Source organism: Notamacropus eugenii, chromosome 1, assembly GCF_028372415.1.
Source record: "Notamacropus eugenii isolate mMacEug1 chromosome 1, mMacEug1.pri_v2, whole genome shotgun sequence".
NCBI classification, from domain to species: Eukaryota; Metazoa; Chordata; class Mammalia; order Diprotodontia; family Macropodidae; genus Notamacropus; species Notamacropus eugenii.
The window spans coordinates 375082915-375106112 of record NC_092872.1 but is presented as its reverse complement, the minus strand read 5'-3'; the positions used below and the strand labels follow the sequence as shown (position 1 = coordinate 375106112).

General features: G+C 39.3%; 1 protein-coding gene and 1 pseudogene across 5 annotated transcripts in view; both read right to left on the bottom strand.

The window, feature by feature from the left end:
• SH3RF2 (SH3 domain containing ring finger 2) overlaps positions 1–23198 on the bottom strand; it is a 167010-nt gene that overhangs the window by 55119 nt on the left and 88693 nt on the right. For 3 of the 5 annotated variants that reach the window (XM_072630651.1, XM_072630652.1, XM_072630654.1), the window contains one exon: positions 1403–1462. The exons of the other annotated variants lie outside the window; for them this stretch is intronic. In XM_072630651.1, coding sequence (XP_072486752.1) covers positions 1403–1462 — 60 coding nt within the window. The remainder of the gene's footprint in view (positions 1–1402; positions 1463–23198) is intronic. 5 annotated transcript variants of the gene reach the window in all.
• On the bottom strand, positions 6571–7246 carry LOC140518472 (deoxyuridine 5'-triphosphate nucleotidohydrolase pseudogene; annotated as a pseudogene).

Here is a 23198-nt window from a genome sequence, read left to right as displayed (position 1 = left end):
TTATTATTCCTCTTTCACATCCTCTCACTATGTTCTCTCCATCCATTCCAGTGTTTTCCTTCTCTCAAAGTTCTGGTGTCATTTCACTCACAAGATGAGGCTGGACAACACTAACAACTGTACTACTCAACAACTCTCTCTCCACCAACATTTCACTATATATAAAGAAAGCATTAAGTGAATGCCTACTGTGTGCTCAACCTAGTTATTTTCCGGAATAGAAGAGAAGAATGTACAGTAGTCCCTTATAAACAAAAAGAATGACAAACATGAGTAATGAAAAATATACAAAACTATTATATAAGACAGCTTTGTAGAAGAACAACTTCAGAAACTGTCAGAGTTCAGAGCAGAGGACAATAGAAGCCTGGGATAATTAAAAAGGCTGCAGGGGTCATAAACAACAAGATGGAGGACTAGACACTTTCCCTAATCCTCACAACCTCTCAATCCTCTTCAAAATAGGAATTCTGTATGAGTGATAATGTAATTTCAGCTATCTTCATACTCTGACACTGTTATCAAATTCAAAGAGAAATGAGGGCACTAAACCATATGTATGGGCTGCATATTGACTTCGAAAATGACATATTATCTGTGTTCTTTGTATTTTTATTTATTCTGTTAAATATTTCCCAAGCACATTTTAGTCTGATTTGGGTCGCACTCAGGACTGTTGCTGGCAATAATGCTCTGTTCTAAGATATTCAGACCTCTAATGAAGTCAGACAAAAACCAAAACAGATCTTGAACTAACAGGAGAAAAAACTAATTCCTAACCCAAAATATGCTCACTCAGCACACCCTCCTCCACTAGCTAACACCCTTTGGCAGGACCGTACAAGCCAACCCATAGGCTTGCAACAGAACCCAGTTATGTCTTCCACACCTCCCAGTGCTACATAAAACCAAAAGGCATACGTTTGCTCTGTTTGGGACTCCAGTGTAGCTGTGCCCTGTGTTACAACAGTATTTAGCTGCAGAACAGAAGGGCCTGGGATAAGATACTAGTATGTATAGTGATCCACAGATAAGCCTGAGGAAGGGGGACTGGTATGCAGCTGGGACCAGTTTTGTCCCCTGGAAGACATATGGAGCAGACACCAGGGCCAGTGAGATATGAATACCTTCATGTGGGAGGAGGCTGATAATGCTTTAAGGTTCAGTCTCCAGGGAAACAGCAATCAAATAGGAAGGAGTCAGAAAGTTAGTAATAAGGGAAAAAATAGGAAATGACTGAAAATCTTGGGTTTAAAAAAAACTCAGTTAAAGACTTTGAGTATATGCGGACAAAACAACAGGGAAAATATTAATAATAGAAAGGAAAATGGCCTCCAGATCAGCTAAGCAAGCCAGATATCTATGAGTAAATATTGTAAGATAAAGGAAAATGAATCAATACCTGAGAAGGCAGAGGACACTGTGAATTTCCAAGAGAGCATGGAATCACAGTCGGATGTTCCTGAATGATTTAAAAGAGAAATAAGAGTTATGAAAGCAAAATTCATAGCTAGCACAGCAAAAAATAATCCATAGAGCAGAAAAACTTAAAACTGCTCTAGCAAACCTAGCCAAAGAAACACAAGAAAAAATAACTGATAGGGAATGAAAATACACAGAAGTGAAGGACAAATTAGTAACTGAAACCAAAAGCAATAACATTAAAAGAACACATAATTCCCATACAAGAAAAACACCAATCTCAAAGACAGGAAATGGAGAGTGAATTCAAAAAGTCTCTCAGAAGAACATTAAAAGCCTCAGAGAGTCTTTCAAAGCCGCTTTTCTGGATCTTTTGAAAGAGGTTTATCTTCTCCACCAAGCCAGATGTAGAAAGGTTTCACCTGCTCCTAGTAATCTGTCAATTGCCCCAAACATTTCATAATCCTAGATATCCAGATAATTTTATGATGAAGTCTTGTTGCATTCATTAACAAGGGACATGGGGCAAGGTGTTGGACTTGGCTTGGGCTCTGTAAAATTCAGACTTGGCAAGAGCTTAAGGAAAAGAGGGAGGGAAAGAAGGAGGGAATGATTTCAAATGATGAATAAACCTAGGTGTTACCACACCCACTGTCATTCCTCTGTACTCCACTCCCCCCAACTTTTCTATGATCCTGTTTATTTTAGCAGCTAAAATACTTGTCCCTTACCTAGCAACTATTTGTCTGTTTTTAATGAGTTATAAATAGGGCTTTATTTTATTCATTAACATTAATTGATTTCAAGGCTCTGATCTCCAGCATAATCTCCCCTTCTAGTGTCACCATAGCTATAAAGGAGTCAGTGAAGATAACTGAGTCAGAGGTACAAATGGATTTTAAAAATAGTTTATGAAGGCTTTCTCTTCAATTCTTTTTGTAGGTATTCCTTTCACTGTTCTTTTCCTCATCTTTCAATGTTAGGGCCTTGGCTATAAATTTTCTCCAAAGGCTAGCTACTTCCTCTTCCTCTCTTTTTGGGTCACTCAAGTTATAGTCCCTGCTATGGCTGACAACTTGCTGCTTATTACTCCTCTTCAAACAGCCCTTTCTCTGCCAGCCCTGAAGGTATGTTGGTCACCTTTTATCCACTGGCATTGTGCTTGGGGACGTTGCTCTGACAGGTGTACATTTCTTCCATATACGGGTGAGGGGTGAGAAGTTTCACTTTGCAGGAGTGGCCCTTCCCTGGGCTGAAGTCCTGAGAGGTTCAGGTATTTATTTTTAAAGGAGGCCCAGATCATTAAGCAGAGGGAAGGTATTAAGTCTCAAATCTCTAAAGCTGCCAAGGTTAGTCTTTGGGAAAGTTAGAGATATATTGACTGGGGGTTTATCTTAGGTATCCTTTTGCCTCTCCTTTGGAAGACCCATTTCTATGTAAACATCTGTTTTAGTGACTCACCTAAGGATGTATGGAATATATTCCTAAAAGCTAAGTGACTTTCTTAAAGTCACATTGTTAAGTCTTAGGCAATAAAAGCTTTCAAAGAACCATAGAAGGTGCTGATGAATGTGCATGTGCATGACATATGCTGCAGCTCTGTGTGTGTGCGTGTGTGTATGGGGGTGTAAAAGGCAAAAGACAAAGAACATCCAGGATTAAAGAATTTAAACAGTTCTAAGGTAATCTGGAAGGCCCTTTGGTCCCTCCTGTGCACAGGATGAAAGGAAACCCTAGGACATAGGTGCATGAAGTCACGAACAGGGGTTACTAGCAAAAAGAACCTCATGGAAGATAGATGGGACCTTCAGGGGTTATGGTGGGAATGAAGAATATGAGTTGGCAACAGCAGATGGAAGCTGAGTCAAGGTGATATCTACAGGACAGTGTTGAAAGGTGGTGGTAGTGGCAGCCTAGAGCTGGGACAAGGGCAGTGGATGTTAGAGCAAAGGACAAATGAACCCAAAAGACAAGGAAAGGGAATCTGAAACTAGACGGGCCCTAGGACAGATGTATGAGGTGGGCAACTGAACATTTAGTTCCTTGAGTTTTGCTAGGCTTATGTAATTAAATTTCAGGGTAGAAATTTGGGGAGAAACAGCACATTCTAGAAGAAGAAATATTACAATTTCTGTGCTAACTGAACTAAGATGGTAGTCCCTTTCCTGTGCTTAGACACCTTTTAATAGACATACACTATGTTAATTTCTTGGGGGTTGCAGTTGCTTGTAGGGTGCTGCATCTTTGCAAAACACAAATAAGATTTTGATGTTCCTGTGAAGATTTCTGAAAAGGGGGAAAATGAGCCATGGAGTAATGATCATTGAGAAGTCTTTATGACTGAACTTGAAGCCAGGGCTTATCTATTTACAAGTATATGTATTTACATATGTGTATCTATACTGTGTACAACAGTGTCTCTCCTTTCTCATTTTACTCAAGCTAGCCTACCCCACCAAATCACTGTCAGAGAACTATGAATCCTCTAAAACTGAGGGTCACTTAACTGAAGTTATTAGTGATCTCTTAATTGTTAAATCTTGTTGGCTTTTGTCAGTCTTCTTCCTTCTAGGCTTTTCTGTATCATTTGCTACTGTTGATCACATCCTCCTCCTGAACATTGTCTCCTACTTGGATTTTATGATACTTCTCTTTCCTAGTTCTCCTTTTACCCATGTGATTGGTCCTTCTCAGTCTTTTCTTCTATATTATCATCCACATCCAATCTCCTAACTGAGCATTCCATAAGGCTCTGTCTTATTCCCTTTTCCATCCACACTTCTCAGTGTGACTTCATCTCCTGTGACTTCGGTTATTATGTCTATGCAAATGACTCCCAACTCTACATATTCCCAACTCTACAAAGCCCATATCTTCTTCCTGAGCTCCAGTCTCCAAATGGCTATCTCACTGGCATCTCAAACTCATTATGTTCAAAAGTGAACTCGTTCTCTTTCTCCCTAAATCCATTTATTTTCCTAACTTCCCTACTTCTGTCAAGGGAAATACTATTATTCCAGTCACCCCAGTCCACAACTTTGGAATCTTCCTCAACTTCTCACTCTTCCTGACTCCTTGTATTCAGTTTCCAAGACTTGTTGATCCCACCTCCAGAACATCTGTCTCCAAAGCCATCCCCTTCTCTTTACTCATTCGGGCACTTCTCATCGGTACTACTGCAACAGTTTCCTTATTGGCCTCATTGTTTTCAGACTTTCCCTGCTCCACTCCACCAGTCAATATGTATTTATAAAAGCATGGGAAATACAAAGGCAAAAATGAAACAGTCCCTATGCTGGAGGACTTTATATTCTATTAGTCCAGATAGCTGGCAAATGGACAGTCTTAGACAGAAGAGAATAAACAGTCATGTAGCCACTACTATGTGCTAGGCACAATGTTAAGCACTTTTGTTAATGCTATCTCATTTGATCCTTCCAACAACCCTTGTGAGGCAGATGCTATTATTACCCCCATTTTACAGGTGAAGAAACTAAGGCAAACAGCAGTTATGTTACTTGCTCAGGGCCACACAGCTAGTAAATGTCTGAGATTGGATTTTGAACGCAGGTCTTCTATTTCTTCTACTTCCAGGCCTAGAACTCCCTCTAAACACAAAAATTAAAGCAAAAGTCTAACCATATGATTTCCTGCTTAAGAAATGTCAATGATTCCCTGTTGTCTATAGGATAAAACACAAATTCCTTTAAGCTCTTTTCAATTTGGTTTCATTCTATTTTTCCAGGCTATATTATATCTTTTCATACACTTGGTTTTCTAGCTAAACTGACCTATAGTATTTCATATATGAAGGAAGAAAAGAAGGAAGATATAGTGCTGGACTTTGAGTCAGGAAGACGAGTTCAAATCTAGCTTCAGACATATGAGTTCTAGCTGTCATCCTGGACAAGTCCTTTGACCTCTGTCTGCCTGGGTTACTTTATCTGTATCCAGATGGCTCAGGAGAAGAAAGTGAGGTGGGTGACCTTGCACAGTCCTCCCTCTCTCAAATCAAAGTCAACTGCAAGTCATGTGATCATCTTGATGTCATGGTCCTCTTCAAGAATGAAGGACAAACACAACAACAACAACTTAAAGAAGTCTGTTCATTGAAAGGGTGTATCTCACTCAAAATGAGAATACTATAAAACTTTAGCCTGAAAGGGTCAGGGTCTCACATTGTACCCTGGGCCATCTCCAATCATCCTGATGAATATCAGGCTACTGGACCCAGATGGCTCAGAAAAAGAAATAAGGTTGGTGACCTTGCACAGCTCTCCCCTCACTCAAATCAAAGTCAACTGCAAGTCATGTCATCATCTTGATGTCATGGCCCTCTTTGAGAACGAAGGACAAACACAATGACAACAACAACAACTTCATCTGTAAAACAGAAATAATAGCACCTACCTCAGAGGATTGTTGTGAGGGTAAACTGAGATATTTATAAGGCATTTTGCAAACCTGAAAGCGCTATATAACTACTAATTTTTATTATTACTATTCTAAAGCCTCCTGCCACCATCCCTCAGGAACCTGTCCTTTTCTGAAGGACACTTTATCTTTATCAACCTGTCCAAGTACTTGCTGTTGCTATCTACTGACCTCCAGGTCCTTCTCCTTTTTTCCTTCATTAATTCATCACCTGGTTCCCAGATTCATTCTTGGCTCTACTACTTGAGGATTTCAGTATTTCTAAAATCTCTTATTGACTATCATACTTTAAACAGCATCTCTTCTAAACTTCCTCCACTCCCCAAACTCTAAATGCCATCCCTCACCCTTCCTCTTCTCCCTGACCCCCAGTAAATGACCTTACTTTCTATTTTACTGAGAGAATGAAGACCATCCATCATGAATTCCTCCAGCTCCCCATCTCCACACCTCAACACCTTTCTATATCTTACCTTTCCTCCCTTCCTCAGCTCCAGTCCCATAGGAAGAGGCGGTCCTTCTCCTTGACAAGATCAATCCCTCTACTTTTGCCCCTGGTTCCATTCTCACTGCCTCCTTTGGCAGTTTACTTCATTAATCATCTCCTCTCTCCCAGCTTTTTTACTTTCCATTTTCATCTCTTTCTCCAACAGCTATAGCCATCCTAAGGTCTCTCCTATCCTTAAAAAGAACTTGCTTTGACCATGCCATTCACCCATACCTCATTTTCTTTCTTTCTTTTTTTTTTAAGCAGAAATTCATTTTATTAACTGTTTTAGGGGAAAAGCTGCTCTAACTACTCTTTATATAATATTAGTTTCGACCAGTTGAAACAAAATCTCCTGTTCCACGTTCAGTGTCATCTAAGCCTTGGACTTCTTCAAGTTCTAGATAAAAAACCCATTCACAAATCAGCTGGACAAACCGGTCACCTTTTTTCACTTCAAATGTTTCTTTGCCAAAGTTAAATAGTACAACCCCAACATTTCCCCTGTAATCTTCATCTATGGCACCAGCTCCCACATCTATGTTTTGCAGCTAAACCAGAATGTGGAACAAGTCTACCATAACACCCAGTAGGGAGAGAGATCTGAATGTCTGTTTTCACAAGGGCTTTCTCCATGGCTGGCATTGTATAGTCATAGGCACTGTACAGGTCGTAGTCCGCGGCCTGCGCCAATCCCTCGGAGTGGGCCATGTAATGCTCCGAGAGGCAGGCGAAGCAGAGGCACATGGGGCTCTCCTCGGGCTGCGCGGGCCAGGCACGCTTGCTGGGGGACACGGCGGCTGGGGTGGCTTCGGAGCAGGGCATGACTGCAGAGAGAGGACGGGAGCACACCTGCGCTGGGTGCTAAATGAATCTCTCCCTCATTTTCTTTTCAAACTCTTAGAAAGATTGACCTGAACTTGATATTTCTACTTCCTCATTAGGTTCTCACTTCTCATCCCCTTGCAACCTGGCTTTTCACCCCACTCCTTTACTAAAATTACCTTTTCAGGGGTTGCCAATGATTAATTACTAAGTCCAGTGGTCTTTACTCAGTTCTCATCCTTTCTGACCTTTCTGTGGCTTTGACACAACTGATTAACCCCCTTTTCCTGGATACTTTCCACTCTCCTGGATTCCATGATATTGTTTTCTCTTGTTTTTCTTCTGAAGGTCCTTTTTTGAGGGGGTTAATCATTCATCTTAGGAAGAGTTCTGGACCAGAGGCAAAGGAGCTGGGGTCAAAGCCCCTCTCTGGCCTTGAGCATGTCACAACCTCCTGAACCTTGGTAAGGTGACAGGGCTGGACTAGATGACTTCGTAGGTCTCTTCCAGTTCTAGATATACAATCCTAAGACTATCTATCTTTCACCTAAGCATGAATCCCCCTTGAATGTCCCAAGCTCTCTTCTCTCAAGAAAGTAGGATTTGAAGTCAGGAAGAAGTAAGTTTGAACTTTTCCTCAGGCATTTTTCATCTACAAAATGAGGAGGTAAGAGAACTTCCCTTCAAACTCTAAATCTATGATCCTCTTACCTTCTTTCTATGCTCACTTGGTTATTTTGCCTTGTTTCAGGCTCACCACACCACTTCCTGGCCATCTCCATGCTGTGTTACCTTTTCACCTTTAACTCCACCTTGTGCTATCACGTAGATTGTGAGTTCTAAATTTTCTCCTCTTCCCTCTCCTCTCCCCTCCCCAAGATAGCAAGCAATCTGTTATAGGTTATACAGGTACAATCATATTAAATACATTTCTACATTAGTCATGCTGTAAAGAAGAATGAGAACCAAAGGGAAAAATCATGAAAAAGAAGAAACAAACAAGACAAGGTGCGTAGGAGTGTAAAGGGGTCCTGAGAACTGCTGTTCTGTTAGAATTTAAACCTTTTGAAAGTGGGGACTATTTAGCTTGTTTGTATTTGTATCTCCTGAGCTTGGTATACAGTAAGCACTTAATAAATGCTTTTTTCCTCCCATTCATTCATCCACCCATTCATTCCCTTGATTGTGACATATGTTCCTATGGATTTAATGATACTCCTATCCTGATGACTCTTTAGTCTATAATCCAGCCTTAATTTGTCTTCTTAATTTTGTCTCTACATTTCTAACTACCTGTTGGACATCTCTACCTGAATGTCCTAGAATGTTCCACTGGCACTTCAAATTTAGCATGTCCCAAATTGAACCCACATCTCCCCCATCACTTGCTCTTCCAATTTTGGCCATTTCTTTGAGAGTACCACCACCCTCCTAATCAGTCAGGTTCAAAACCTCTGATTATCTTTTACTCTCCCCTCTCATTCAACTTTCATAACAAATCAATTGGCAAATCCTATCAATTCTATTTCCACAACATCTCTTCTAACAATTCATCTTCTCATATGACAATGACACTAGTTCAGGTCCTTTTTATCACTTGTCTGGATTGCTGCAGTGGCATCCTAAATGGTCTCTCTGCTTTCAGTGTCTCCCTCTCCAATCTATGCTTCACATAAAAGTATCTTTCTAAGATACATGCCTGACAGTATTGCTCCCTTCTTTAAAAAAAAATCTTCAGTAGCTCCTTAGTATCTTTAGAATAAAATACAGACTCTTCATGATCTGATTCCAACCCACCTTTCTAGCCTTCATTCATATTGCTCTCTTTCAAGAACTCTACATTCTAACCAGACTAGAATACTGGCTATTTCCAGAACTCAATATGCCATCTCCTTGCTTCTGTGCATTTGCAAATAATTCCCTCATTCAGAATGTCTCCCTCCTCATCTCTGGATTTCTGAATTCTTAACCTTCCTTTAAGGCTCAGTTCAAATGCTACTTCCTATATATGAGTAATCCTGATTCTCCCGACAGAAAGTCTTCTCTCTCTCCTTAAAAATTCCTAGAATGTCTTCTCTACATCTTTCCTTTGTTTCCACTCCCTATTGTATATTTTACTTATTTGTATATGTATGGCATCCTCCACTAGAATGCAAATTCTTTGAAAACAGAGATTATTTTTTGTTCCCCCTTATACACATTACTATGTTCTACATATAGTAAATAATACATTTTAAACAGAATTAAAATGAATATTAGAGATAGATGCAACTTTAGAGATCAACCCTAGGCTAATTCCCATTTTGCAAATAAGGAGGCTGAGGTCCAGAAAGAGGTAGGTGACTTGCACTGGATCCCAAGAAACAGATTCAAAGAGTTCAGAGAAAATATAGGTAGGATTCCAAGGTCTATGGTTCTTCAGCAAAGTCAGACCAAGAGAGATGCGATGCTCTTAGGAATGATATTTTGATAACAAACACAACTGAATACATTAAGTAAGAAAAGGAGGACCACAGGAATTCATCAACCAACTTAGCTTTTCAAGGTACACACAAGTGCAAGCAGTTGAATACCAATTAATAAAAGAGTAGCATGGTCCTGTAAGAATGAGGTCTGACCTCTGAAAGACCTAGGAACTGGGATCAACACAATGACCAACCATAATTCCATGTGACTCACTGTAAGAAACATGCTATCCAACTCAAGATGAAGAGAGGATGGACTCAGAGTTCAGATTGAAGAATACTTCTTTTTTTGACATGGCTAATACAAGAATTTGTTTTGTTTGACTATATATATTTATAATGGGTTTTGTTTTTCTCACTTTCTCAATGGGTTCAGGAGGGGAATATAGAGAAGGAAAGAATTCAGAAATGAAAACAAAATACCAATGAATTTAAAAATAAAGAATAAAAGGAACCATGTCTAAGATTCTAAAACCAAGAAGGGACTGAGGTTTCTGATGAAAGCTAATGATGGGGGAAAAAAAAGCTTACAAACCTATACTTAGGGGAAGAAGAAGACCAAAGAGATAGATCAGATTGTGGTTTATGAAGAATGGGATGGTGATATTATATCTGGAGAGAAGGAAGAACTTCTCAACTCCTATTTTGCCTCCATTTTCTCTATCAGTTTGGAAAGTGGAGAACAATAATGGTTACCAGGAAATTGAAAAGAGAGTACTTTAGCTGCCTTGAATGAATTCAATTCACCATTCCTGGATGGTAAACTACATCCCAAGGCACAGAAAGAACCTGTAGATATGATTGCTGAGTTCTTATTTTTGACAAACAGCAGAAAAAGCGATAGGTGCCATTTGATTGGAGATGAACAAAACTCTCGATTTTCAGAAGGAGGCAGAGGGCAGATTCTTTAAAGTAGAGTCTGGTAAGCTAGACTTTGATTCCTGGTCATTCTGCTTCCCCAGCTTCCATTAAGGAATAGTTTATGAGCACTTAAAAAGGGAAGCAGTGATCACCTCAAGTGAGCATGGGTTCATGAAGAGCAAGTTATACTGGACTACTCTAATTTCCTTTTCCGACCGGCTTACCACACTAGTCAATCAGAGGAATGTTGAGGACACAGGACAAGTCATTTTTAGCTTTTCACCTTTCCTAAATGCCTCTCTATCCAACAGAATTCTCAGAAAGCAGAAGTAGGAGTACTAGAAGGAAGGTACAAGGAATCACAGTTCAGCTTGATACAAGGAAAACTTTTCTAGCAGTTGTCGACCTGAAAGTTTGGTTAAGAAAAGGCAAGCAGGCTAAATGCATACAGTTTATTCCCTTTAAGTTATCGATTTACATGGTCACGGAACCAGAAGAAAATTCTGACTAATACAAGAATGACCAGGCTTAAATCTGTTTAGGACAATCCAAAGTGGTCTGTGTCCTTCAGATTTATGGTCTCCATGAGTGATTAACTAGATGTGGGAAAGGAACTTCTTAACTGCATAGGTTGTAAATACAATAAGATAATAGAGTTGACAAAGTTTCAATTGAAATTACGACCCAATATATCTGTGTTTTCTTTACCATTAACATGCCATAACAGAGTACATGTCCACAAAATATTAAGATATGGAAAACATCCCATTATTCAAGATAGTGTCTTGGGTTAAAGGTCTTGTAAGGAATGCTAAATCAGCCCTATCTGGCTTTGCTGACATAGGAAGAGGTATTCTCTGAGTTTACTTCAGAGAACAAAGAGACTGTTAGGTCCAGGCTCTTCTTAATTCAAGCTCTGACCCTTATTAAAGTCCAAAATTTATATTAAATGATTATCACAGTTAAGGCTGATTCAAAAGCTAGCGAATTCCCTCTCATTGGAGATCTTCAAGTGGAAACTAGCTGAACCCTTCTCTGAGGATATTGTGATGAGTACTCTTAAGAAGAGCTGGCATTTATATAGCTCTTTAAGGTTTGGCAAAGCATTTTACAAGCACTATATCATTGGATCCTCACAACCCTAAAAGGTAGGTGCTCTTATCACCCCCATTTTACAGATATGGAAACTAAGGTTCAGAGAGAGTAAATAGCTTGTTCAGAGTCCCACACCTGGTACATGTTTGAGGCAGAATTGGAATTCAGGTTTTCTTGACTCCAAGTCCAACACTTTACACACTGCATCACCCAGCTGCCTCTATTTCTTGTTCAGGCACAGTTTAGACAGATGGTCTCTGTGATCCTTTTCAACTATGAAATTCTTTGGTTCTATGTTGAAAGTTAAGGGCAAAATCTGGAATGCAGAATCTCAGGATCCCTAGTCCAATGTTCTTTCATTTAGATGAGACTGAGTATGGTGAAATCTGTCTTAGTTAAAAGTGAGCTAATCAACTTTCACTTTAAGGCGTCGAGAACTTGCCTGTGGCCAAACATTGGTAGCTTTCCCTTCCCACTTCTCCCCTGCTCCCTTTCCTCAATCCCCAAATCTACAATATGCACCTGTGACTGAATATTCTTATTAACCCTGCTGGGAAGAATTTTCATAGTAAGGATCTTGGTGCTGACTATAATTCTAAGGAAGTAAAGAGACTTCACCTTTCTCCCTCACTAATGTCCTTTTTAATTTTGTTTGGTTTATGATTTTATTTGAGTAGGGAGGAAATACTCTTCACTAAGAAGACTTGTAACTATTCTACAATTTAGAGTTGCCTGGGGAAAGTGATTTGCCTGAATTACACAGAGAGTATATGTCAAAAGGGAAACTTGAACTCAGGAAGTTCAGGTGCCTGGACCATCTTGCTACCCACTATGCAATTGATATTTCCATAAGTGCTCATAGTGACTTTGAAACTGAAATGTAATTACAAGCATCATCAGTTAGCAACTCTCTCAGTAAGCAACCTCTAGTAGGCATTTTGGACCAGAAAGAATAGCATACTTTCTAATCAGTGTTTATAGGTGCTACTATCAGGCCTAAGGCATAGGAAGGAAAGAAGGAAAAGAAATGTGACAGACCAGCCTTAATTTGATTTGAGAACAGCAAATCAGGAAAATCAGTCACAGCTCTGATGGCCCTTTGTGTCCAGAGAATTATTCTTTCATACTCCCTTTCAGAAGTAGAGTAAAAATACAAGAAATTCATTTTTAAACATGTTCTTTTTCAGATGCAAATAACGTATTAGTATGCACTTAGTTGTGAAATTTCCACTGAAGTTGAATAATTTGAAGGTAGGGAAAAGGGGAAATGAATAACTTATCTCTTCTGTTTTGTAAATTCAAAATTAAATGAACATCTTTTTTCTTTTTCTTTTTTTTTAAAATGGGATTTCCCTGTGGTCTGCTCCCTTAGAATATCTTTGTTCATTTGTTTGTTTGAGAAAACATATCCAGGCACAGTGTAAACCCCGTGAAGCATTAGTGAAGGGTTTTGATGAGATCCCAGTTTTTCTAGGAGCAGCTTGCTCAAGAGGGGTGTTCTTTGGAGATTGTAGTAGTAACCCACCCAACCTCAAGGCCTGATCTTTGCTGATGCCAAAGGGAACAGTTACAATATCATAAGCCTGCTTGCTAAACAAAATCAGATGCACTTTCAGCCCTACTCTAACCTCATAGCAATCTGAACATAAAGGCATACAATCAGAGTCTCCCCAAATTGTCCGTGACCTGAGAGATCATTTAGTTTAAATTCCCATGCTATGCAGGAATTCACTCTAAAGTAGGAATGTTTATCCTTTTTGTGTCATGGACTCCTTTGGGAATCTGGTGAAACCTATAGACCCCTTCTCAGAATGACATTTTTACATAATGGAAGGAAATGACTAATTTCAGATAGAGTTCTGAAAATAAAACCTTAATTTTTCCCAAGTTCACAGGCCCCCTGAAATCTATCTACAGACTTAATTATCTGTGGAACCTAGGTTAAGCTATTCCAGCTCAAATCTCTAAGTCAGATGATCACTGCCTCTGCTAAAACAGATGGTATAGTGCATAAAATACTAGACTTGGAGTCTAGAAGATCTCAATTTGAATCCTGGCTCAGACACTTATTAGCTGTTGTGACCTTTAGCAAGTTACTTGACCTACCTCAGCTTCAGTCTCCTTAACTGTAAAATGGGATAATAATAACACCTACCTTCAAGCATTCTGGGGATCAAATGAGATAAGCCATGTAAAGTGCTTTGAAAACTTTAAAATGATATATACATGCTAGCTCTTACTTTATAAAGCTGCCCATTCCAAGGTGATATCGCTTTAACTGCTAGAAAAGTCTTTTTTTATATTCTTTGCATCTGTTTGGCAAATGCATATGTGCCATAGCAGAACTGAAAGTCAGTTCATCTTCTAGGGTAATAGGATGAAGGGTCAAGGTCATAGGCATTGAGTATGTATGTCCCAGCACTAGAAGAAACTGACAAATCCTGGGCCAGATACAGATCCATCTTCCACTCTAGGTTGCAGCAATGGGCTAAATGCCAAGATTAATTGGATGAAATGATGATGTAATGCTGTACCTCTTATGAGAGAACTGCTGAATCAAGGTTAATTATCTGCTTCCATCACCAGAAAGGCTTTTCCCTTGGAAGACCTCACTGAGACTGAGTCTCTCCAGGTTTGTGGTTTTTCTGAAATGCCATGCTGAAAGCACACTGACTTTCTAATATAAGTACAGTCAAACAAATCTTAGTTATGCAGAATATTAAGTCAGTGTGGTTAAGATACTGTGTGGTGTCTAATGGGCAGACTCACCACCCTCTCACCTCAGAAGGCTGGATTAGGGGCTTCTACACAGAACATCCCTTTTGGCCACTGTCTTCGACAATTCTGACTGATCTTCCCTATCCTCAGGTACAGAGTGGGTTGGGTGTGGGCAGTGGCAATAGGAATATTATTGGGGATCTCACAACACACTGGGGAATATACCTGAGAATGCCCCTGAGGAAAGGACAAGTTCAGATGGACCTTGTGGAACGCATCAGACTGGACTTGCCTTCTTTTTGTACCACCACCTCCACTTCCACCATTTCTCTGCAATGATTTTAAATTACCCAGGAAGAACCTGTATGGCTAGTGACTGTGGTGAATGTTTTTTCCTAGGGAGACTATGAACTCTGATTAGATAACTGGTTAAATTGATGAATAATTCTCAAGCTGTCAGTCCTTCTCTCTTAAATCTCTCCTTTGCTTTTTCCAAAGAGTTTGAAGTATTTTACTAAGTAGATTGTTCCCCATACCCTGCCTTTCCATTACTTCCATTGGCTATAATTATTTATAAATGAAAGGCAGCATCTTTTTTGAGAACAGAGTTAGGTTAGGGTCAAGGAGGCAAGGGCTTTAAGTCCTCAGACCTGAACTGGATATAGGTGACGCTGAGCGAATCTTAACTTCCTTTGTGTCCTCAGGAAGCTGTCTAAGAAGGTAAACTGCTGAGTGGGCGAAGATCAGCTTTGGTGGTAGGAATATGCTTGCCTGAGAATTCCTTAAAGGTCCCATCTCAAAACAAAACACACAGGTCACAAAACAATTCACAAAGAGCTCTTATTTTCAAAGTACTTTACCAAAACATCAGAACCTGCACTGGAAAGGAAGCAAGGGAAAAAGCAATTTTTCCCCCATTTACTTTAGAATATCAGAATATCTTGAAGGTTATCCCTCCCCATCCTGTTCCCCTTCCCCCACCAAAAAAAATCTGTTAGTAACTTTGAGCAAACATTTAGTCCTCTGTCCTAGATAGTGGGAGGAGAGGAAAGGAATTTTGGGGGTGGATGTTACTGGAAGATTTTTGAGCAAAGTGAATTCAGAATTCTTAATCAATTTAGTTTCAGTTATTGTTATGATTACTTTTAAAAAGCCTCAAAGATTTCACTAATGATTTTTATTTGCATGTTGTGCTTGCTGGCTGCTAATAGAAGAGCTATGTTTCTTACATTTATAATATCCAAATCTAGACAGTATCTTAAGAAATCATTTAATTCAATCTAGAGAACTAACTTTTTCCCCTTCAGTACATTTATTCGATTGTGAGTTCCTTGAGGGTAGGGGCTGTCTTTCGCCTTTTTTAATTCTCAGCTCTTAACTTAAAATATAATAATATAAATTATATAAATTATAATATATTAAACTAAATAAATTATTTTTATTAATATGTTATATTAATAATATATGATATATTCTATTATATTAATATAAATTAAATAAATTATAATATATTAAATTAAATAAATTATTTTTATTAATATATTAATAATATAGGATATATTCTATTATATTAATATAAATTAAATAAATTATAATATATTAAATTAAATAAATTATTTTTATTAATATATTAATAATATAGGATATATTCTATTATATTAATATAAATTAAATAAATTATAATATATTAAATTAAATAAATTAAAATATAATAAATTATATAAAATGTAACATAAAATAGCAGGCACATAATAAATGTTTAATGATTGACTGTATCCTCCAAAGAACTGCCTGAGGTAAGGTCCCTTTCTAGGCCCATATCTATGATCTTCTTAACCATCACTCTGGCTATTTTACATCTTTGCTCAAAAGCCTTTATTGGCTTCCCAGTATAAACTCTTCATTTTGGCATTCAAAGCTGATTCACAGTCTGCCTTTAACATCCATGTCCCTCCTTCATGTATATGATGTTCTAGCCCGACTGGATAACTCTCTATTCTTCACTCTTGTCCTATTCTTTCCTGTCTCTGGGTCTTTGCTCATATTATCCTTCCTCCTTACCACCATCACCCTCCATCTCAGATTGTTGAGGTCCTTCCCTTCTAGAATGGAATTCGGCCACCCCCTTTCTGCCCTGTCTACTGAAGGCTTTCCCTTCCTTGTCCAACTCTGATATTATGTCCTCCATGAAGCTTCCTCTGAACTCAACTATTCGGAAATATTCCTACCCCCTACTGGCTTTTCACATTTTCTCAGGGGCATGACATGAGAAGCTATATCAATCTGTGAATGACCAGTTATGACAGATGGCCTCTGGGTGTAAATCAGAAGTCATGGTCGCTCTCTGCTAAAAATTCTGTCACTGTTTAGTTTATATATACACAAAAACCCCCCAAACAAGTGGGTCTGCTGGAGGCCTTTCCACTTCTAAACAGGTCCCAATAAAGCATTTCTCTGGAGTATGCTGTTACTTTACCTTCTTCTGTTCTCAAGGCCTAACTAAAGTAAAATGTCAGAAGTGGAGGTTTGGTTACAACTTAAGAGCACTCACTAGATCTGAAGCCAGTGGATGTAGGTTCAAACTTGGTTTCTGCCATGAACAAGGAAAGGCACAATTTCTCAGAACTTCCATTTCCTCTGCTGTAAAATAAGAGCATTGTGGAAGATGGTGTCTAAGGTCCCATCTGGCTCTCTCTACGCTCCTATAAATTCAACATTCACAAAGTAGATTTTCTGTCCTCAGTGCTGAGACTACCAAGATGAAAAGAAATATCATCTCTACCTTCAAGGAGCTTATCATCTACTGGAGGAGCAGGCAGTGTGGACCCAAATAAAAATGAATAGAATGTATAAGGGTAAAGGAAATATTGACAGCATGATAGAGGAAGATGAGGAAGGAGAGAACACTTCTAGTTGGGGGAACCAGTAAAGGAATGGATAAGGAAGAAATATAATCTACTGCACGAACCATGGCCTACAGGAATGTCATGGAACACTGTCTATAAGTACAGAGACAACCATGGGTCATGCTGCTGTGGAATACACTTTTGGTGATGAAAAAAACATCACTAAGGAAGAAAAAATGATAAGAAAAATCATTTCAGATCTCCTGTCGAAGGCTTTATAGAGAGCTGAATATAGAACAAACAACAAAGATGACAGTCATTTTTTAATGGTAACAGCATAATCTATCTTCAGAGTAGGAGATAAACTTTAGGTGATTAATTCACATAGTACCCCTGGCAGGTAAATATTATCCCACCTGGCAAATGAGAAAACTGATGAACAGGGAAGTTAAGGACCTTTCTTGCCCAAGGCCACACAGAAATCATAGGGGAATTTTGATTCTATCTCATTGGTCTAGCTGGGCTAATACCAGCTATGTCTTTTCTTAAAAGGATAGTAAGCGTCTTGAGGCTGTTTTGCTCAGTGGGTGAAGTCACTGGATAAAATTTTTAGGGTTTACAAGTCTGATTCCAAATGGTGCCTTTAGCTTTTTGGATGACTGTGAATAAATTACTTAACCTCTATATTTGTTGCAGTTTGCTCATGGAAAGTGAGATAACAACCTTGCACAGCTAGAGTGAAGGACCACTCAATCGAGAATCTAGAAAATAGGTGTGGTGGCCAGGGATGGGGTGAGAACCTATTCTATTTTTAAAGCCCTATAGTGAAAAAGATTGCATAGTTTTCTCCTTCTTGTCATCCACCTAACAAGCTGTATGGTGAATAAAAAGAATTCTTTGTTTCTTACAAAATTTCTCATTCCATAGTTAGTACTTGGTTTTCCTCATTCTGTACATCGAGATACTGAACAACTTTAGCTAGCAAAGACAATAGTAAGTAAAACAGAGCTATTGTTACCCATAAAACTTCTCTTCTCTAAGTTAAAAAAAAATTTCCAATTCTTTTCATTTTCTTGTGGGCACAGTAAAGGACACAGAGAACCTACAACCAAATTATGTCTTAGGACTGAGTTCTGCGAGGCCCGTAAGATTTAGGGATAGACTGGAGGGAAGAGATAAGCAGTATATAAGGCTGGACGCAGATAACAACTCATTCTCCTTACACAAGAGAACAGTGATGGAAAACCAGCCAGTAACATCAGGAAGTCAGAAGTATGTATTTGGAGGGTACCCTAGAACTGAGGGAACACCCAGAAGTTATCAGCCCTGAACAGTCCTCAGCATGGAACAACTAATTCGTGCTTTTCATCAGTGGGTCTGAGGCTGGGCAAGATTCAGCAAAATTGTGAAGCAGGCAAAAAGTCTGTCTTGAATACTCTTGGACTGGCCCAGCTAGTACCTCTTGTTTCTTCTTGAAGTACCAAATGTTTCTAACCTTCTCATGACCCCACCTATCCTGTGTTTTATTCTTGCTCCCAGCTGGTTTTCAACTCAGAAATAAAATGATTATTACGGTGTTTATTGTCTTTATAGCCACTAAGTATCTGAGAAGGCCTTGAACCCAGATCTTATAATTCCAAGTCTGCAAAATGAAAATGAAAATACTTATATTACCTACCTTACAGAGCTCATCTTGCAGGGAACATCTATATTTTAAAAAGGGACCAGGAACTGGAAAGTACTTCTCTGACTAAAGGTATGAAGTTAAATTGGTAGAATGACAGGAGGTGAGGTTGACAACTGGGAGTAGGGGATTGGGGTAGCTCTTTCTAGTAATGGAAATGATCACAGCTGACATATGAGTACTTTAAGATTTCCAAAACACATTATATATATTATCTCATTTGATCCTCCTGGGGTTATCAGTTGTGAATAACTAATGCAGGCATTCCATAAGTATGTGTTAGGCAGGCTGGGACCTGGCAAAACTGTAATATCGGCAAAATTCTTTGCTTAAGGTCCTACAGGGAAAAACATTTCACATTCTTTTCTTTTGGGTTGCCCAACAGATTAGGGTTCTCCTCAAATTTAGTAGGTAAATCCTAGTGAGTTGCCTCAGGTCCATAGCATTTAAAAGACTCATACTCAGGCTCACACATCTAGCACATATTAGGGACAGTCAAGATCAGCATTGTTATGGCAGACCCCTGCACCCCCCCAAAAAGCAAACCAACAACCCCAAATTGTGTGGTCTTGGGCAAGACACTCAGATTATACAGAATGTTGGAAATAAGGTTTTATAACTGCAAATACAATCATATCTCAGTTACAAGGCGGACAATGCAATTCTTTGCCTATCCTTAGTGACGGTTATAAAAAATTACTTTTAATTCATGTCCCATGTCATGACTTTCAGCATCTAGGGAATTCTTTCTAAACAAGAAGGTAGGTTTTTTATCTTAATGGTTCCCCTGAAGTTGAATTTAGTTAGCTCCTACCTACCTATCTAAAATTCCCCATTAATGCTTCCCATAGATCCAAGTTTGATCTTGACTCCTAAAGTTTGATCCTGAATTATTTTCTAGCACCCCTGTTTTACATAGCACTATAAAGCTATAAATGACCTTTATGTAGTGTTTTATAAACCTTATCTCATTTGATCTTTAGAACCACCATGTGCTCAAGGTACTAAGATTCTCATTTTATAGATGAGGAAACTGAGGCTCCAAGAGTTTAAGTGACTTACTCCTGGTAACATAGCTAGCAAGTCACAGAAACAGGATTTGAAAGTGTAATTCCAAATCTAGTACTCTACCTTGGTATATCAACCACCCAAAATAGTGCCCTATGTCTAGCCAGAGATATATCTTGAGGTGAGGAGTGAATCTTCCCACTGACAGAGACACATAATGATAGAGTAAAATCATTATTTTGCATGATGTGATTCAATGTGAATAAAGGCATATCCAATCTATGGTGATCATTTAAGGGCTGGCCTTACCCCTAGGCAGACAGCTACCTGAACGATGGGACTTTGGGGGCATCAGGAAGGCCCTTCTTCTCACCTCTCCGCCAAAGTAAGTCCTTCCCTCTTCACAGATGTCTGAAAGGCCTTGAACAGGACAAAGGCTTTCATTTCACAATCAGAGATCAATTTTGAAAAATAAACACTTCTGGAGAGAGGTAACCTAGTGACGAGTCCACAAAGAAGCACAAATAATTCACATTGGATACTTGGGTAAGAGCAGATATGAATCAAGGAGGGACAGAACAGGGGACCATGGGAAAGAGTAAAAGGAGAGAAGAGGACCTCATGGAGGGGGAAGGCAAAAGGAAGGACCTTTTGGAAAGAAAGACAAACTTCATAGACTTCACAATTTTCTTTGCAGCTGGCTCTAAGGACCCCAGGACTGCTCTAGTACATATACCAGAGGGATACCAGATTTCAAAGAGGACCCTAATTTGGCTCAAATCTCTTTGTTGCTTCTCTTAAAAGTAGAAAAGAGTCGGAAGGATGTTCTCATACTTTACATGCTTTGGAAGTCCCCAAAATGTCTTCTGTTTTTTTCCAACTGGTGGAGCTGTCAAAACTTGATTCCTGGCATGCCTGCAAAGTCTTGAGATACATCTGGGACCCCCTTTTCTCCCAGGGAAAACTATTTTGTGGGGGGATAGGTGAGGGAAAATGAAAAAGAAGAGTCCATAAATATCTGCCTACTGTATCTTAGAGCCATAGGTCCAACTTACTACCCAGGAAATCAAAGGAGGCTCAGAAGAACAGATGGGCAGAGCCATTCTGGGCTGTGGCATCCTAAGGTTGCTCTGTAGTGTGAATACATGTAGAGAAGGGACTAGTTCAATGTTGTTGTTATTGTTGGGCACCTAGGTGGTGCAATGGATAGAGCACTGGGCTTGGAGTCAGAAAGACTCATCTTCCTGAGTTCAAAGGTGGTCTCAGACGCTTACTGGCTGTTGGACCCTGGCAAGTCACTTAACAAAGATACTGGAATGGTTTGCACTCTCCAGATCATTTTACAGATGAAGAAACCAAGGGTTTCTTCAGGGTTAAGTGACTTGCCCAGGGTCACGCAGCTAGTAAATGTCTGAGGCTGGATTTGAACTCATGAAGAAAAATCTTTGTGACTCCAAGCCAAGTATTCTATCTACTCCACCACTGAGCTGCAAAATCAGCAATCCCCTACATACTTAGTACTGTCAGATGATAATACCTCTGCCACCTACTTTACAGGATGGTTGTGAGGACTAAATGGGGCAATGGTAGAAAACGTTTTGCAAACTTTAAAGTGCTATATAAATATTGGCTCCCATTACTGCAGGAAGAGAACTTGGAGGGTCAATTAGTTTAGCCCTTTATTTGTACAGATGAGGAAACTGACCCAGAGAAGTTATTAGACTCCTTGACTTTGTTTGACTTTTGGCTCTACTTTAGATGAAATAAGAACAGTTTTTAATTATTTCACTGATATTTAGACAAACAGGTGGTAACACTTATAATCTACTACTGACAGGGTGCAGAGTATAGTATCAATATTGTGGGGTTGGGTTCTTCTAGTCATGTACTTTTATGTTATGAAAGTATCAGACATGCTCTGAATCAAACCAGAATTTCTTGTTCTAGTATACTCTCTCTATAGATTAAGCAAATTACCAGAAAAAAAGATTGAAAAGTGTAGAGAAATTAAAAAAAAAACCACTCTATTAGTCAGACTTCTGGAGAATAAAATTTTGTGTGAGTGATATCCTTCCTACGAAGTGGGCTCAGAACTTTTTGTTCACACCCTCCTGCAGGATCTATAAAGGAAGAATTACAAGGTGCATTGTTTCTCCCTGTTTTAATTATGAATCATAAAGCCTCCACCCATGACTCAAGAAGAACTTTCCATTTCTCTCTCTCTGCAAGATGTGTATGGGGGACGACGACTGTGTATGCATGAATGGAAATATGTTCATGGATGCCCATATCTGTGTATGTGTGGGGGAGGAAAGTCATGTGTTTGTGCTTTTAGGAAAAGTGTATCTACACTTCTATGAACAGATGCAGAGTGAACAGAAACAGAATGAAGACAACAATATATACAGTGACTACAATACTGTAAAGGAAAAAAACACAGATTCCCAGAGTTCTCAGGGACCTCAGAGGCCACTCATCCGACCAATGGCTGAACAAGAACTCCTCTGCAATCCATGATCCTCCAGTTTTTGCCTTAAGACCTTCACTGATAGGTAACGCACTATTTTGAGGGTAGTTTTCACTGGGAAGAAGTATGTTCTTACATCAAGGATAAATTTCCTCTTTGTAACCTCTGTTGTTCCTAGTTCTGCCCTCTGGGTTAAAGAGTGAAAAATTAATCCTACTTTCTTTTTAAAAATTTGTTATTATTTTTAGTCCTACTTTCACATGACAGCTTTTCAGTATCTGGAGACAGCCATCATGTCCCTAAGTCTCCTCTTCTTCAGACAAAACATCCCCAGTTTTTTCAATGGATCCACATGAGTCATGGACTTGAGGCCCTTCATCTATCTGGTTATCAATATCCTTCCTATAATATGACACCAAGAAGGGGCAGCCAGGTGGTGCAGTTGATAGAGCACCAGTGTAGGAGTCAGGAGGACCTGAGTTCAAATCTCACCACAGACACTTGACACTCACTAGCTGTGTGACCTTGGGCAAGTCACTTAACCCCAATCGCCTCATCCTGGGTCATCTTCTGATATCCTGATGAATATCTGGTCACTGGATCCACATGGCCCAGGAGGAGAAGTGAGGCTGGTGACCTGCACAGCCCTCCCTCACTCAAAAACAAAGTCAAGTGCAAGTCATGTCATCATTTCTCTGATGGTGTGGTCTTCTTTGACAATGAAGGATGAACACACACACATGACACCAAGAACTAACAACATTATAAGTCAATGTGGTCTGACCAGGTCAGTGAATAGAAGGATCATCATTTATTTATCCCTGGAAACTGCATTCTTGGGGACCATATTGGACTATTGCCTTAAATTATACTTTCAGTCCATTAA